At 42.0% G+C, this 13,280-nt stretch overlaps 1 protein-coding gene across 1 annotated transcript; it reads right to left on the bottom strand.

Annotated features, from left to right (window-relative positions):
• Positions 1-217: 217 nt before the first annotated feature.
• LOC306829439 (uncharacterized protein) lies at positions 218-12,707 on the bottom strand (the record flags this gene model as incomplete). The annotated part of the gene is made up of 3 exons (XM_079352481.1): positions 218-2,387; positions 8,107-8,369; positions 10,311-12,707. 3 exons carry the CDS (start codon positions 12,705-12,707, stop codon positions 218-220), a joined length of 4,830 nt encoding a protein of 1,609 aa, XP_079208607.1.
• Positions 12,708-13,280: the final 573 nt, after the last annotated feature.

Raw genomic sequence — 13,280 nt, 5'->3', positions numbered from 1 at the left:
AGATAGTGTGGTGTTGTGAAAAAAGCTGTATTTAATCAGCATATATATTTATAAAGGCTTCACTGTTTGGGCAAAACAAAATCTTCAAGTAAAAAGGGTCAACAACATATATGCAAAGAGAGACGAAATCTACGTTCTTCAAGAATCACCTTTGTCACAATAAATATGACTGAAAATCAAACAATGAAGGTTTCAAATTGACCTTGAATGCAAAATTTCATTTGAAATATGTTCCTACCTCTGGAGAATCATCAAAGTCTCCAAAAACATCAGCAAAGTCTGAAGGGCTTTTCCTCAGAGTCTGGTCAGCAGGCAGTGTGTTGTCATTGTAAGAGGACACAAACTTAAAGTCACTGGTTCGAGACCCTGTCGTCAGGTAGGCGTCATAGTTGTAAGCGCTGCGTAAAGTCCCTGTGCCGTCAACATCTGCGTAATTAGGAGGCAGATAAGCGCTGGGGATGGCGACTGCTCCGTCAAACAACAGTCTGGGCTTTCTCCTGTGACAAAACCTCACACCCAGGATGATGATGATGAAGGTCAAAAAAAAGGTGGACACACACACCAGCGCGATGATCAGATAAGAGGTCAGTTTAGAGTTCTTCTCATCATAAGAAATGTCCTTCAGTTCTGGCACCTCAGCCAAGTTATCAGAGATCAGTAAATACATGGAACAGGTGGCAGACAGAGAGGGCTGTCCGTTATCTTTCACTGACACAATAAGGTTCTGTTTCATGCTGTCAGACTCAGAAATGTCCCGCTGGGTCCTGATCTCTCCACTGTGGACACCAATAGTGAAAAGACCCGGATCAGTGGATTTCACTATATGATAGGACAGCCAGGCGTTCTGTCCGGAGTCCGCGTCCACCGCGATCACTTTGGACACCAGAGAGCCTCCGTGTGCAGCTTTGGGGACCAGCTCGGTCATGAAGGAGTTGCCCTCCGGGGAGGGGTACAGTATCTGAGGAGAGTTGTCATTCACATCTGATATGAACACACTCACGGTCACGTTGCTGCTGAGCGGAGGAGAACCGTTGTCTCTGGCCATCACGTGCACCTTAAAGCTCCTGAACTGTTCATAATCAAACGACCTCACAGCGTGGATCACCCCCGTGTCTCCGTTCACTGACACATAGGAGGACACCGGGGCACCGTTCACCTCACCGGATAACAGAGAATAAATCACTGTACCGTTCTGTCTCCAGTCGGGGTCTCGAGCACTAACGGAACATAAAGTGGAGCCAGGTTTGTTATTTTCACTCACATATGCGCTGTACGACTGTTCCTCAAACACAGGTGGGTTGTCGTTGATGTCTGCTACAGATAACTGAACAGTTTTAGAGGAGGACAGAGGTGGAGAGCCCTCGTCAGTGGCAGTGATTGTAATGTTGTAATCAGACACTAATTCACGGTCCAGCTGTCCTGTGCTCACCACAGAATAATAGTTTTTAATAGAAGGAACCAACTTAAAAGGGACATTTTGCTGAATGGAGCAGCGGACCAGCTGGTTATTATCAGCATCTGCATCCTGCACGTTAATGATGCCCACCTCTGTACCAGGTGACACGTTCTCAGGTATGGGATTTGCCAGCGATTTCACATATATTATTGGGACGTTGTCGTTGACATCGGTGATATCAATGGTTACTTTTGAATAGGAAGATAATCCTAAACCATCCCTTGCTCTAATTCGCAAATCGTATGACGCAATGGTTTCATAGTCGATAACGCCAATCAACGTTATTATTCCGTTTTTACGGTCAATATTAAATAATTTCTTAACATCTTCAGTAACGTGTCCAAATTCATACGTCACATCTCCATTCACTCCCTCATCTGCATCAGTAGCACTCACTGTGACCACCACAGTATCTAAAGGAGAGTTTTCAGGCAGACTGGCTTTATAGACGGCCTGACTGAACACTGGGGCGTTATCATTAGCATCCAGTACAGTGACGTGAATGACTACTGTACCTGATCTATGAGGAGAGCCTCCATCTAAAGCTGTGAGCAGCAAACTGATCTCTTTTTGCTTCTCTCGATCGAGCTCTTTATCAAGAACGAGCTCGATTGTGTTTCCATTAGCAGACAAAATAAAATGCTCATTCTGTTTCAGGCTGTACTGCTGCACTGAGTTTTGTCCTACATCCGCATCGTGCGCCTCCTCTATCACAAAACGAGCTCCTCTGACTGCAGACTCCTGAATTTCAATATTGATCACTTCTTCGTTGAATTGTGGAGAGTTATCATTGACATCTTGGATGTGTAGAGTGAAGGGATGTAACTCCAGTGGATTTTCAAGCACAAGGTCGCGTTTTATAACACACGACAGCTTCTCCCCACAAAGCTCCTCTCGGTCAATCCGTTCGGCAACAATCAAATCTCCGGTACTGAGATTGATTTCACAAAAACGTTTACGCTTTCCTGATCCATCGACACGGGCGTTTCTAGCAGACAGTCTTCTTGAGTCCAGATTGAGATCTTTTGCGATATTTCCTATCAGAGATCCGCGCTTTATTTCCTCTTGGACGGAATAGCTCACGTCTCCGTTCACGGTTTGCCACAAAAGAAAGAAAACGACACTGCTGAGCTTGAGCCCCATCACGAAAATATGGTCGTTACACACAAAACTGGACCCTTGTCTAATTACAAATTAAACATTATCCAATTCAGTTGTTAAAAAAATCAACAGCTCTGCGCAGTAACTTCTTCTTCATCCTAAGAACAACGAACACTGAAGATGACCCTTTTATTAGTCTGTATTCCAGAGGGTGGAGGGGCATGTTCAAATTAGACTGGCCAATAGCGACACCATGAGATGAATAAAGAAACAACAGGATGTAAATATAATCGTTCTTTATTATTAAAACTGTTAACGTTGCTAGTGCTATTATTATGACTACATTATCTGTGAGATCATTAAACTATAGGAATTATATTGATCGGCATACTATTCACAGCACAATGCAGCTATGAGTGTAGGAAAAGTTATTATTGCATATATGTTGCACTTTTTAGTCCCTAAGACTCTCTCCAATGGAATATAGTATACAAATCCTTTTTAACTGAAACGAAAACACAAATACTTTAACAGCAACTGTAGTAAATAAAGTATATCTGATTCTGATGTTACTTTGTGGCACAACAAAAATAGCTGCAGGATTAAAATACCAGAAATCAGATTTCTTCCAAACTCAGTAAAAGAGCAATTTATCCTACACCTGAAAGAAAAGTCACGTCAATAATACATTTTCTCATACCACGCTCAAAAGAGGCAGCAAATAAGAACAGGAACTCAATGAAAATTAATTCAACATTTACCAAAGACACAACAAGATCTTGAAATCTCTTGTCCAGTGTTATGGAATAGAATATCTGCGTTATTCCATCAAAACATGGCAAATGTTTGGACCTCAAGAGAACCATCACATTCTCCAAAAGCATCAACAAAGTCTGTAGGTCTTTTTGTAAGAGTCTGGTCAGTTAGTGTGTTGTTGTTGTAAAATGACACATGCTTTAAGTCACTGGATGGAAACCCTGTTATTAGATTGAAGTCCGAATTGTAAGTGCTGGGTACAGTTCATAAAATAACAGTATGCCATTAAATGTCTGATCTCTGACTGATCTATAACTTGACATAAAATGTTTTTAACCAGGAGAACATTGTGATTTGTTGAAGGATCACAAATAACTCACCTAACCCAACCAGCTGACACCAGTTGAGGCTGCTCACCGCCAGCAGCTGAAAGCTTAGCTGACACTTTGACTTCCTTGAAAGAAGGAGTTTCCGCTTCAAGCAAGAGTTCAAGCAGAAGTTCAAGCTGAACTCAGGAAACAAAACCAGCCTTGCAAACAAACACCGAAACCAGCCTTGCTTCAGCTTACCATAGACAATGAACTAAAATGATAAATTCGGCCATAAAACTGCTCGAGGAGTGCAAAATATCAAGAATTGTTAGCAATCACAAACTGATCAAAGAGTGTGATACGCAGATATGCCCTGCTAAGACAAGGGGAGTTTCATGCAGCCACTTGAGACACACATAGATAACCATATATGTCTTGTTTATGCTACATACTGCTCGCTGGAACAACAAATTTAAACTGAAACTTTCCATGATGTAGATGTTGAGAGTCTGCTACATTATATAGGAGGGAAGCACAAGCTTCTCTTCGGTCTTTACTCTTGATCATCACTCTTGTTACACTTGTGAACATCATTTGTACTAGACTGTCTTTTTTTGCTAATTGCTTAGCTTCAGTCACTCATTGGGAGAATAGCACTCAATTGTGAGATTTGTACTATTTTGTAAACTCTGTTTTTCAACCTTTGTGGGAACATAAAATAAAAGGAAATCTTCCATTGTAAGAACTTTCCAAACAAAACAAACTCTTTTACAGATCTTTTACCTTTTCTCTCCTCGGACCACGAAGGACCAAGGACTAGAGGACCCAAGGTAAGAAGCTCCTAATCCCCATTGTTCCAATACCAGAGAGGGAAACATAGACTGGGGCAGGGACACTCTGCTGTAAAGTGGTTAGGACCCACGAGGGTGTGAGAGACCCAAGGAGAGTCCACTCCAGGTAACGGCTGTGAAGGCAGCCTTTCCAGTAGTAACAGCCTATGATCTGACCATAGATGGGAATAATTTAAAACTGTAATAACTCAATAACTTTAAGAGGTACAAAAGCTGTATAAACAGTGTATTACTTTAACCACTCCTAATAACCAATAGTGAAGTTCTAGTTTCAAGGCAGCAGCAACACCCTTATGAAAGGCAGTTATTGGTCCTCCTGACGAGATTCACACTCAGCACAGAACAATCAAAGTGAGGCAGAATAGAGGTTTCAAGGTAAAGTCGTACACAGGAGCAACAAATCAGGACATTAAAATAATTCCTGAAAAAGCCAATACTTAGCCAAGAACATGACGCTTTTGCAACAGATTCAAAGCTTTTTTACAAGAGCGACCTCGCAAAGATGGGCAGCAGCACAATACACAAGTTACAGAAATAAAACCCAGAGCAGCTACAGACACAGAGCAACAAATCTCAAGCCATACAGCAGATAAGTCATCTTTCAAAGCATCTACAACCTCAAGCATCTTCCTCCAAAATCTTCAGTCTACTTTTAAAAAGGTTAAGACCAGCTCCCCCAGACACAAATCATCCTGCAGGAGATTCCAGGCCACACGAGCAGCATACCTGTAACTCCTTTTCCCTATTTCAAGATGCCCTTTTGAAACATTAACTAAAATACATTTTGTGACTGGGTTGCAAAGCGAAGGCAGCGGTACCCACATAAACAATTACACAAGTTTGAGGGAAGCAGATTAGGTATAGCTCTATGAATAAAAACGTGCCAATCATATTGTGTGTCTGCATAGACAATGCAGGCCAGCCAAAGATCAGGCCCTAACATTTGTTATGTGTAGCATAGATTTTTGGCCACAACTTTCGTCCCAGGCAAAGACCAGTGTCCCACTTAAAAGGGTCCGCAGCCCACCAGTTCAGAATTATGGGTGTGGAATACACTGTAAATAGATTTTCCATTATATTATCAAATTCTGTGTGAGAATGAAAACATTGAGCACTCTGATAATTTTTTTAAAATAACAAGCAAGCAGGGATTCAAATGACGAAATCTGGTGAGATAGACTTAAGGGGACTGGATAAAATCAGGGGAAATTTAATTAGATACTAATGACTGCCAATATATTTACATAGTTAACATAATAAACATTTTTTTTACATTTCCATGATACACTAAGAAAGGACTAATACAAATTACAAAAGATGAGGATAATTATAAAGAGAAAGATCATGTGACTGGCAGTCAACAGAAAATATTGGACACTGCAAATGATTTAAAATGGTGAAAAGTACAAAAAAAAAACAGTAAAAGCTTATCCAGGACTTCAAACTCATGATTATGGTGTTATTTTAACAGGACCCTACCTCAGGAGAATCATCACAGTCTCCAAAAACATCAGCAAAGTCTGTAGGGCTTTTCCTCAGAGTCTGGTCAGCAGGCAGTGTGTTGTCATTGTAAGATGACACGAACTTAAAGTCACTGGTTCGAGACCCTGTCGTCAGGTAGGCGTCATAGTTGTAAGCGCTGCGTAAAGTCCCTGTGCCGTCAACATCTGCGTAATTAGGAGGCAGATAAGCGCTGGGGATGGCGACTGCTCCGTCAAACAACAGTCTGGGCTTTCTCCTGCGACAAAACCTCACACCCAGTATGATGATGATGAAGGTCAAAAAAAAGGTGGACACACACACCAGCGCGATGATCAGATAAGAGGTCAGTTTGGAGTTCTTTTCGTCATAAGAAATGTCCTTCAGTTCTGGCACCTCAGCCAAGTTATCAGAGATCAGTAAATACATGGAACAGGTGGCAGACAGAGAGGGCTGTCCGTTATCTTTCACTGACACAATAAGGTTCTGTTTCATGCTGTCAGACTCAGAAATGTCCCGCTGGGTCCTGATCTCTCCACTGTGGACACCAATAGTGAAAAGACCCGGATCAGTGGATTTCACTATATAATAGGACAGCCAGGCGTTCTGTCCGGAGTCCGCGTCCACCGCTATCACTTTGGACACCAGAGAGCCTCCGTGTGCAGCTTTGGGGACCAGCTCGGTCATGAAGGAGTTGCCCTCCGGGGAGGGGTACAGTATCTGAGGAGAGTTGTCATTCACATCTGATATGAACACACTCACGGTCACGTTGCTGCTGAGAGGAGGAGAACCGTTGTCTCTGGCCATCACGTGCACCTTAAAGCTCCTGAACTGTTCATAATCAAACGACCTCACAGCGTGGATCACCCCCGTGTCTCCGTTCACTGACACATAGGAGGACACCGGGGCACCGTTCACCTCGCCGGATAACAGAGAATAAATCACTGTACCGTTCTGTCTCCAGTCGGGGTCTCGAGCACTAACGGAACATAAAGTGGAGCCAGGTTTGTTATTTTCACTCACATGTGCGCTGTACGACTGTTCCTCAAACACAGGTGGGTTGTCGTTGATGTCTGCTACAGATAACTGAACAGTTTTAGAGGAGGACAGAGGTGGAGAGCCCTCATCTGTGGCAGTGATTGTAATGTTGTAATCAGACACTAGTTCACGGTCCACTTGTCCTGTGCTCACCACAGAATAATAATTTTTAATAGAAGGAACCAACTTAAAAGGGACATTTTGCTGAATGGAGCAGCGCACCTGTCTGTTAGTCTCAGAGTCTCTGTCCTGCACGTTAATGATGCCCACCTCTGTACCAGGTGACACGTTCTCAGGTATAGGGTTAGTCAGTGATTTCAGAAAAATTAGCGGGGCATTATCGTTTACATCAGTGACATCAATAATCACTTTTGCTTCTGAAGAGAGACCATAACCATCTTTGGCCTCAACAAAAACTTCATATTTTACTCCCTCTTCATAATCGATACTACCTGCTACAATAATTAGTCCAGTTTTCTCATCCAATGAAAAAAGCGTTTGGGATTTATCAGATATTCGACTAAATTCATAGGTTACCTCTCCGTTGATACCTTCATCTGCGTCAGACGCGCTCACAGTGATAACTGGGGTGTTGATAGGGGAGTTTTCCGCTAACGTTGCTGTATATACGGACTCAGTGAACACTGGGGCGTTATCATTAGCATCCAGTATAATGACGTGTATGACTACAGTCCCCGATCTTTGAGGAGAGCCTCCATCCACAGCTGTGAGCAATAATTTCATTTCCTGCTGCTCCTCTCGGTCTAACTCCTTATCCAAAACTAACTCACCGTATTTACTGCCAGCACTTGTAGTCTGAATTTTGAACACAAAGTGAGGATTCTGTTGCAAAATATAGCTCTCGACTGAGTTAGTGCCGATATCTGCATCTTGTGCTGCATTAATACGATACTTAGCTCCTTTGACAGCTGATTCTCTAATTTCTAGCTTTATAATATCCTTCGGGAAAATTGGTGCATTGTCGTTGACGTCCTGCACCTGCAGAGACAGCCGGTGTAACTCCAGTGGATTCTCTAAGAGCAATTCCAATTTCAAAACACACGAAGGCTTTTCTCCACAGTGCTCCTCCCGGTCAATTCTTTCAGAAACGTACAAATCTCCGCTGCGAAGGTTCACCCCGCAGTACTGTTTGTCGTTGCCCTCCATGTCAACACGAGCTTTGCGAGCAGACAGTCTGCCAACCTCAAGGCCCAGATCCCTGGCGATATTTCCAATGACAGATCCGCGCTTCAGCTCCTCCTGGACAGAATAGCTCAGATCTCCGTGTGTGTAATGCACCACAACAAAGAAAAAGACAAAGCCGCAGCTCCGAAGAGCGCCCCGTTCAAACATCATCCTCACAGAGTAGTCTTCAGGCTAGAACACGATGGTTTCGAGCATTAAATCACCTTATTGTTTAACCGATGAGCCGGCCAAGCATTTGTAGTCGGTATTGAAGGCTACAAAGACCACAGGGATGGTCGATCGAAGTAGTGGGTGGTGTGCAAAACAGCCTGAACATCTGACTCCTTTGCTGGTCTATAGTGACACCGTGAGTACGAGTAAAACATAGCACTTTATTTTGAAATCCAAAGGAAGTATACTAAACTTGAATGTTTGAGAAAGCAGTTATAAAAGCTGTCATGAAGAAGTTTTAGGAGTCTGTCCTTCTCTTGTTCAACATGAGATGTTTGTACTTTGCACTCAAAGAGGAAATGGAATAAATCTAATCTAAGTATTTCAAGGTGACAACTAACGAAAGAAAGAATGAGAAAAGAAATGTCAATGTTGAATATGACAACAGACTGTTTCTGTTTAGTTCTCAATTAAAAAATCTAATGAGCTTTTATCCTGTAGTCTAACCTCAGGGACACAAGCTCCCACACTGGTCCATATCTCAATTTATCTTTATCTCAAACTATCAGATACTGTGTTTAAATCGAAACACGTTATCAACATATGATTCGCCACTTTTATGAATAATTCCTTTTTGAAATCAAAAATGTGAAATCTCCATGTCAGTGGAATTGAACCTTATAAAATTACACAAATGCAGACGAATGAATGAATTCATATTGACGGTAATAGGATGCAATGCAACACAGAGTTACAATTACGGACTAGACAAAGATTTCCACTTTCACATGATGTGATTATTCCCCTCAAGTAAGGCACATTGTTGAGCAATGTTAATACAAAACAAGGTCAAATTTCTTCCAATAAAAAGAGTTACAGTCTAAAACACAACAAATCCTATTCATGATCTGAAGTACCAAACAACAACATATGTTATTTTAGACAGAAAATGTACCCAAGGAGCAACCTGGCATTTCAGCACCAAGGACAGAGGCAAAGAAAACTAGATTCAGCTCTTCTCAATACACATCAGGGGCTCAATCAGTGCAGAGTAAACAGTAATACCAAAACGTGCCGGAACTGGATAGCTATCTTTAAATTTAGTGTAAAAATAACAAGACATGAACCTTGAAGTTTTCAGTAAAGAGTACCAAATACAGAATGATTATGAGTGTTGAAAATGTACAACAAAAATGGATTTTTTAAAAAGCCTTATGTTCAGAATAAAAAATAAAATTGGTAATCAACAAAAAAGACATCTTGCACCACGACTAAATGCCTTTAGCTTGAACTCGTTCAAAGAGTACAGTAAAAAAAAATTAAAAAATCCTCAAAGCTTTCAAGAGCAATTCCAAGTCAGACTGAAATATGAGACCTCTCTGCAGCACAGCAAACGGAAATATGAATCTTTAAAAAAAATTTTAAAAAAAAACACTAAACTTCTAAGAAGAATAAAACTACAGGAACATTGTGTACACCAAACACAACAAATGATAAAATGGTCTAAAAATGAAAGGAACATATTTCATATGTTCCAATAAATGCTACTCAATTAAGAGAACACAAGAAAAGACCAACCCAAGAGACCTTAAAATTAAGGGAATTCAACGTTTCCTTTACAAAACCAAAAATATACAACATACTTAATGTTTCATCTTTGTACATGTTTCTACTTTATCTGTTATATCACAATAGACTGCGGAGAATAATGAAAAAGGAGACCAAACTGATTGTAACCTCCTACAGTTATAACCTGAACGCTTCAATGTTACCAAAGAAGAAAAGCATGACAAACAGGAACCTCAAAGAGCTTGTAAGAACTTTTAGATTCAATTGAATAAGCCAAGGATAAAAACATGTACAAATTGAAAACTCAGGACCAGATGAACCAAAAAGCAAACCTGGGGACTTTCAACGAAAGCTGGAATAATTACTGCTGCAAGAGATCTAGCGATGATTAACACATGTTCCTACCTCAGGAGAATCATCACAGTCTCCAAAAACATCAGCAAAGTCTGTCGGACTTTTCCTCAGAGTCTGGTCAGCAGGCAGTGTGTTGTCATTGTAAGAGGACACAAACTTAAAGTCGCTGGTTCGAGACCCTGTCGTCAGGTAGGCGTCATAGTTGTACGCGCTGCGTAAAGTCCCTGTGCCGTCAACATCTGCGTAATTAGGAGGCAGATAAGCGCTGGGGATGGCGACTGCTCCGTCAAACAACAGTCTGGGCTTTCTCCTGCGACAAAACCTCACACCCAGGATGATGATGATGAAGGTCAGAAAAAAGGTGGAGACACACACCAGCGCGATGATCAGATAAGAGGTCAGTTTGGAGTTCTTCTCGTCATAAGAAATGTCCTTCAGTTCTGGCACCTCAGCCAAGTTATCAGAGATCAGTAAATACATGGAACAGGTGGCAGACAGAGAGGGCTGTCCGTTATCTTTCACTGACACAATAAGGTTCTGTTTCATGCTGTCAGACTCAGAAATGTCCCGCTGGGTCCTGATCTCTCCACTGTGGACACCAATAGTGAAAAGACCCGGATCAGTGGATTTCACTATATGATAAGACAGCCATGCGTTCTGTCCGGAGTCCGCGTCCACCGCTATCACTTTGGACACCAGAGAGCCTCCGTGTGCAGCTTTGGGGACCAGCTCGGTCATGAAGGAGTTGCCCTCCGGGGAGGGGTACAGTATCTGAGGAGAGTTGTCATTCACATCTGATATGAACACACTCACGGTCACGTTGCTGCTGAGCGGAGGAGAACCGTTGTCTCTGGCCATCACGTGCACCTTAAAGCTCCTGAACTGTTCATAATCAAACGACCTCACAGCGTGGATCACCCCCGTGTCTCCGTTCACTGACACATAGGAGGACACCGGGGCACCGTTCACCTCACCGGATAACAGAGAATAAATTACTGTACCGTTCTGTCTCCAGTCGGGGTCTTGAGCACTAACGGAACATAAAGTGGAGCCAGGTGTATTATTTTCACTCACATATGCGCTGTACGACTGTTCCTCAAACACAGGTGGGTTGTCGTTGATGTCTGCTACAGATAACTGAACACTTTTAGAGGAGGACAGAGGTGGAGAGCCCTCGTCAGTGGCAGTGATTGTAATGTTGTAATCAGACACTAGTTCACGGTCCAGTTGTCCTGTGCTCACTACAGAATAATAGTTTTTAATAGAAGGAACCAACTTAAAAGGGACATTTTGCTGAATGGAGCAGCGCACCTGTCTGTTAGTCTCAGAGTCTCTATCCTGCACGTTAATGATGCCCACCTCTGTACCAGGTGGCACGTTCTCAGGTATGGGGTTAGTCAATGATTTCAGATATATTACTGGAGCGTTATCATTCATATCAATAATGTCAATGACTAAAGTTGCATATGACGCCAATCCTAACCCATCTTTAGCACTAATCTGCATTTCATATGAAGATTCTTTTTCATAATCAATAGATCCAGCGACCTTAATCTCTCCTGTTTTAGAATTCAGAGAGAAAATTTGGTTATCATCTGAAACATCGTCAAATCCATAAGTTATTTCACTATTTAAACCTTCGTCTGCATCAGTAGCACTCACTGTGAGTACCACAGTATCTAATGGAGAGTTTTCAGGCAGACTGGCTTTATAGACGGCATGACTGAACACTGGTACATTATCATTAGCATCCAGTACAGTGACGTGTATGACTACAGTCCCTGATCTCCGAGGAGAGCCTCCATCAAATGCAGTAAGCAACAACATGAGCTCTTTTTTGTCCTCCCTGTCTAATTCTTTGTCTAAAACTAATTCACCATATTTTCGGCCACTTCCCTTTGTCTGGACATTTAATTTGAAATGATCATTCTGCTGTAAAGAATATCCTTGAACAGCATTTTCTCCAATATCTCCATCGTGTGCCTCATCCAGTAAAAAACGCGCACCCTTAACTGCACTTTCACGGATTTCAAATGTAAGCGACTCTTCCTTAAACTGAGGTGAATTGTCGTTGATATCTTGAACGCGGATATTAATACGGTGCACCTCTAAAGGATTTTCCAGAACGAGTTCCTGTTTCACAACACACGATGCTCGTTTCGCACAAAGCCCTTCTCTGTCAATCCTTTCTTGTACGATCAAGTCTCCTGTGTTGAGATTCACCCCGCAGTACTTCACACTGTTATCCTCGGTGTCAATGCGAGCCTTCCGAGCAGACAGTCTGCCAGATTCAAGCCCCAGATCCTTCGCGATATTTCCAATTACAGATCCACGTTTCATCTCCTCCGGGATAGAGTAGCTCACATCTCCATAAACGAGGAGGGCCCGAAAAATAACAGCAAGGCCGAAATGCAGCGTGAAGCTGCTGAATCCCATTGTTGCTACGAGAAAGACCGTATACTTACAAGAACCTTTAATAAAGATCGGTGTTTGATTCCTAATTAATCCAGTAAATAAAAAAGACACGGAGCAGTCCAACACAAAACGTGTTTCGTAAACTGCAGCACGAGAGCAGAGTCAGGCTTTGAATTCGTTGAGACAGAAGGGTGGAGAATGAACGTGCCCTTTCGTTTGCTAGTATACACTGACACCATGAGTATTTGTCAGGTATAACATAGATACATGTGTTTTTCTCTGTAAATCTAGAAGTACAAATGTAGTAATGGGATCAAATGGAATATATCCAACGTCGTGTCGAGGAGCACCATTGTTTGACTCCAAATAGATCTGTTATGTCTTTTCAAACACACATACATAGAAATGACATGCTCGGCTATTACGCACTGAGACATTTAACTTGAGTACTGTAAGGATTCTGTCAATTCAGGGGACAGGTCAATCTACTACAAATCCCAATTACAATAAAACTTGATCGGATTCTAACGAGTATCAATCCAAAAGAGACACTCCCAACGACATTGGATGAGGGCACCGATATATTTATTTTGA

The sequence above is a fragment of the Symphodus melops genome (genome assembly GCF_947650265.1).
Source record: "Symphodus melops genome assembly, chromosome: 9".
In the NCBI taxonomy this organism is placed as follows: Eukaryota; Metazoa; Chordata; class Actinopteri; order Labriformes; family Labridae; genus Symphodus; species Symphodus melops.
The sequence above is the reverse complement of the archived record's forward strand: the minus strand, read 5'-3'. Positions and strand labels throughout refer to the sequence as shown.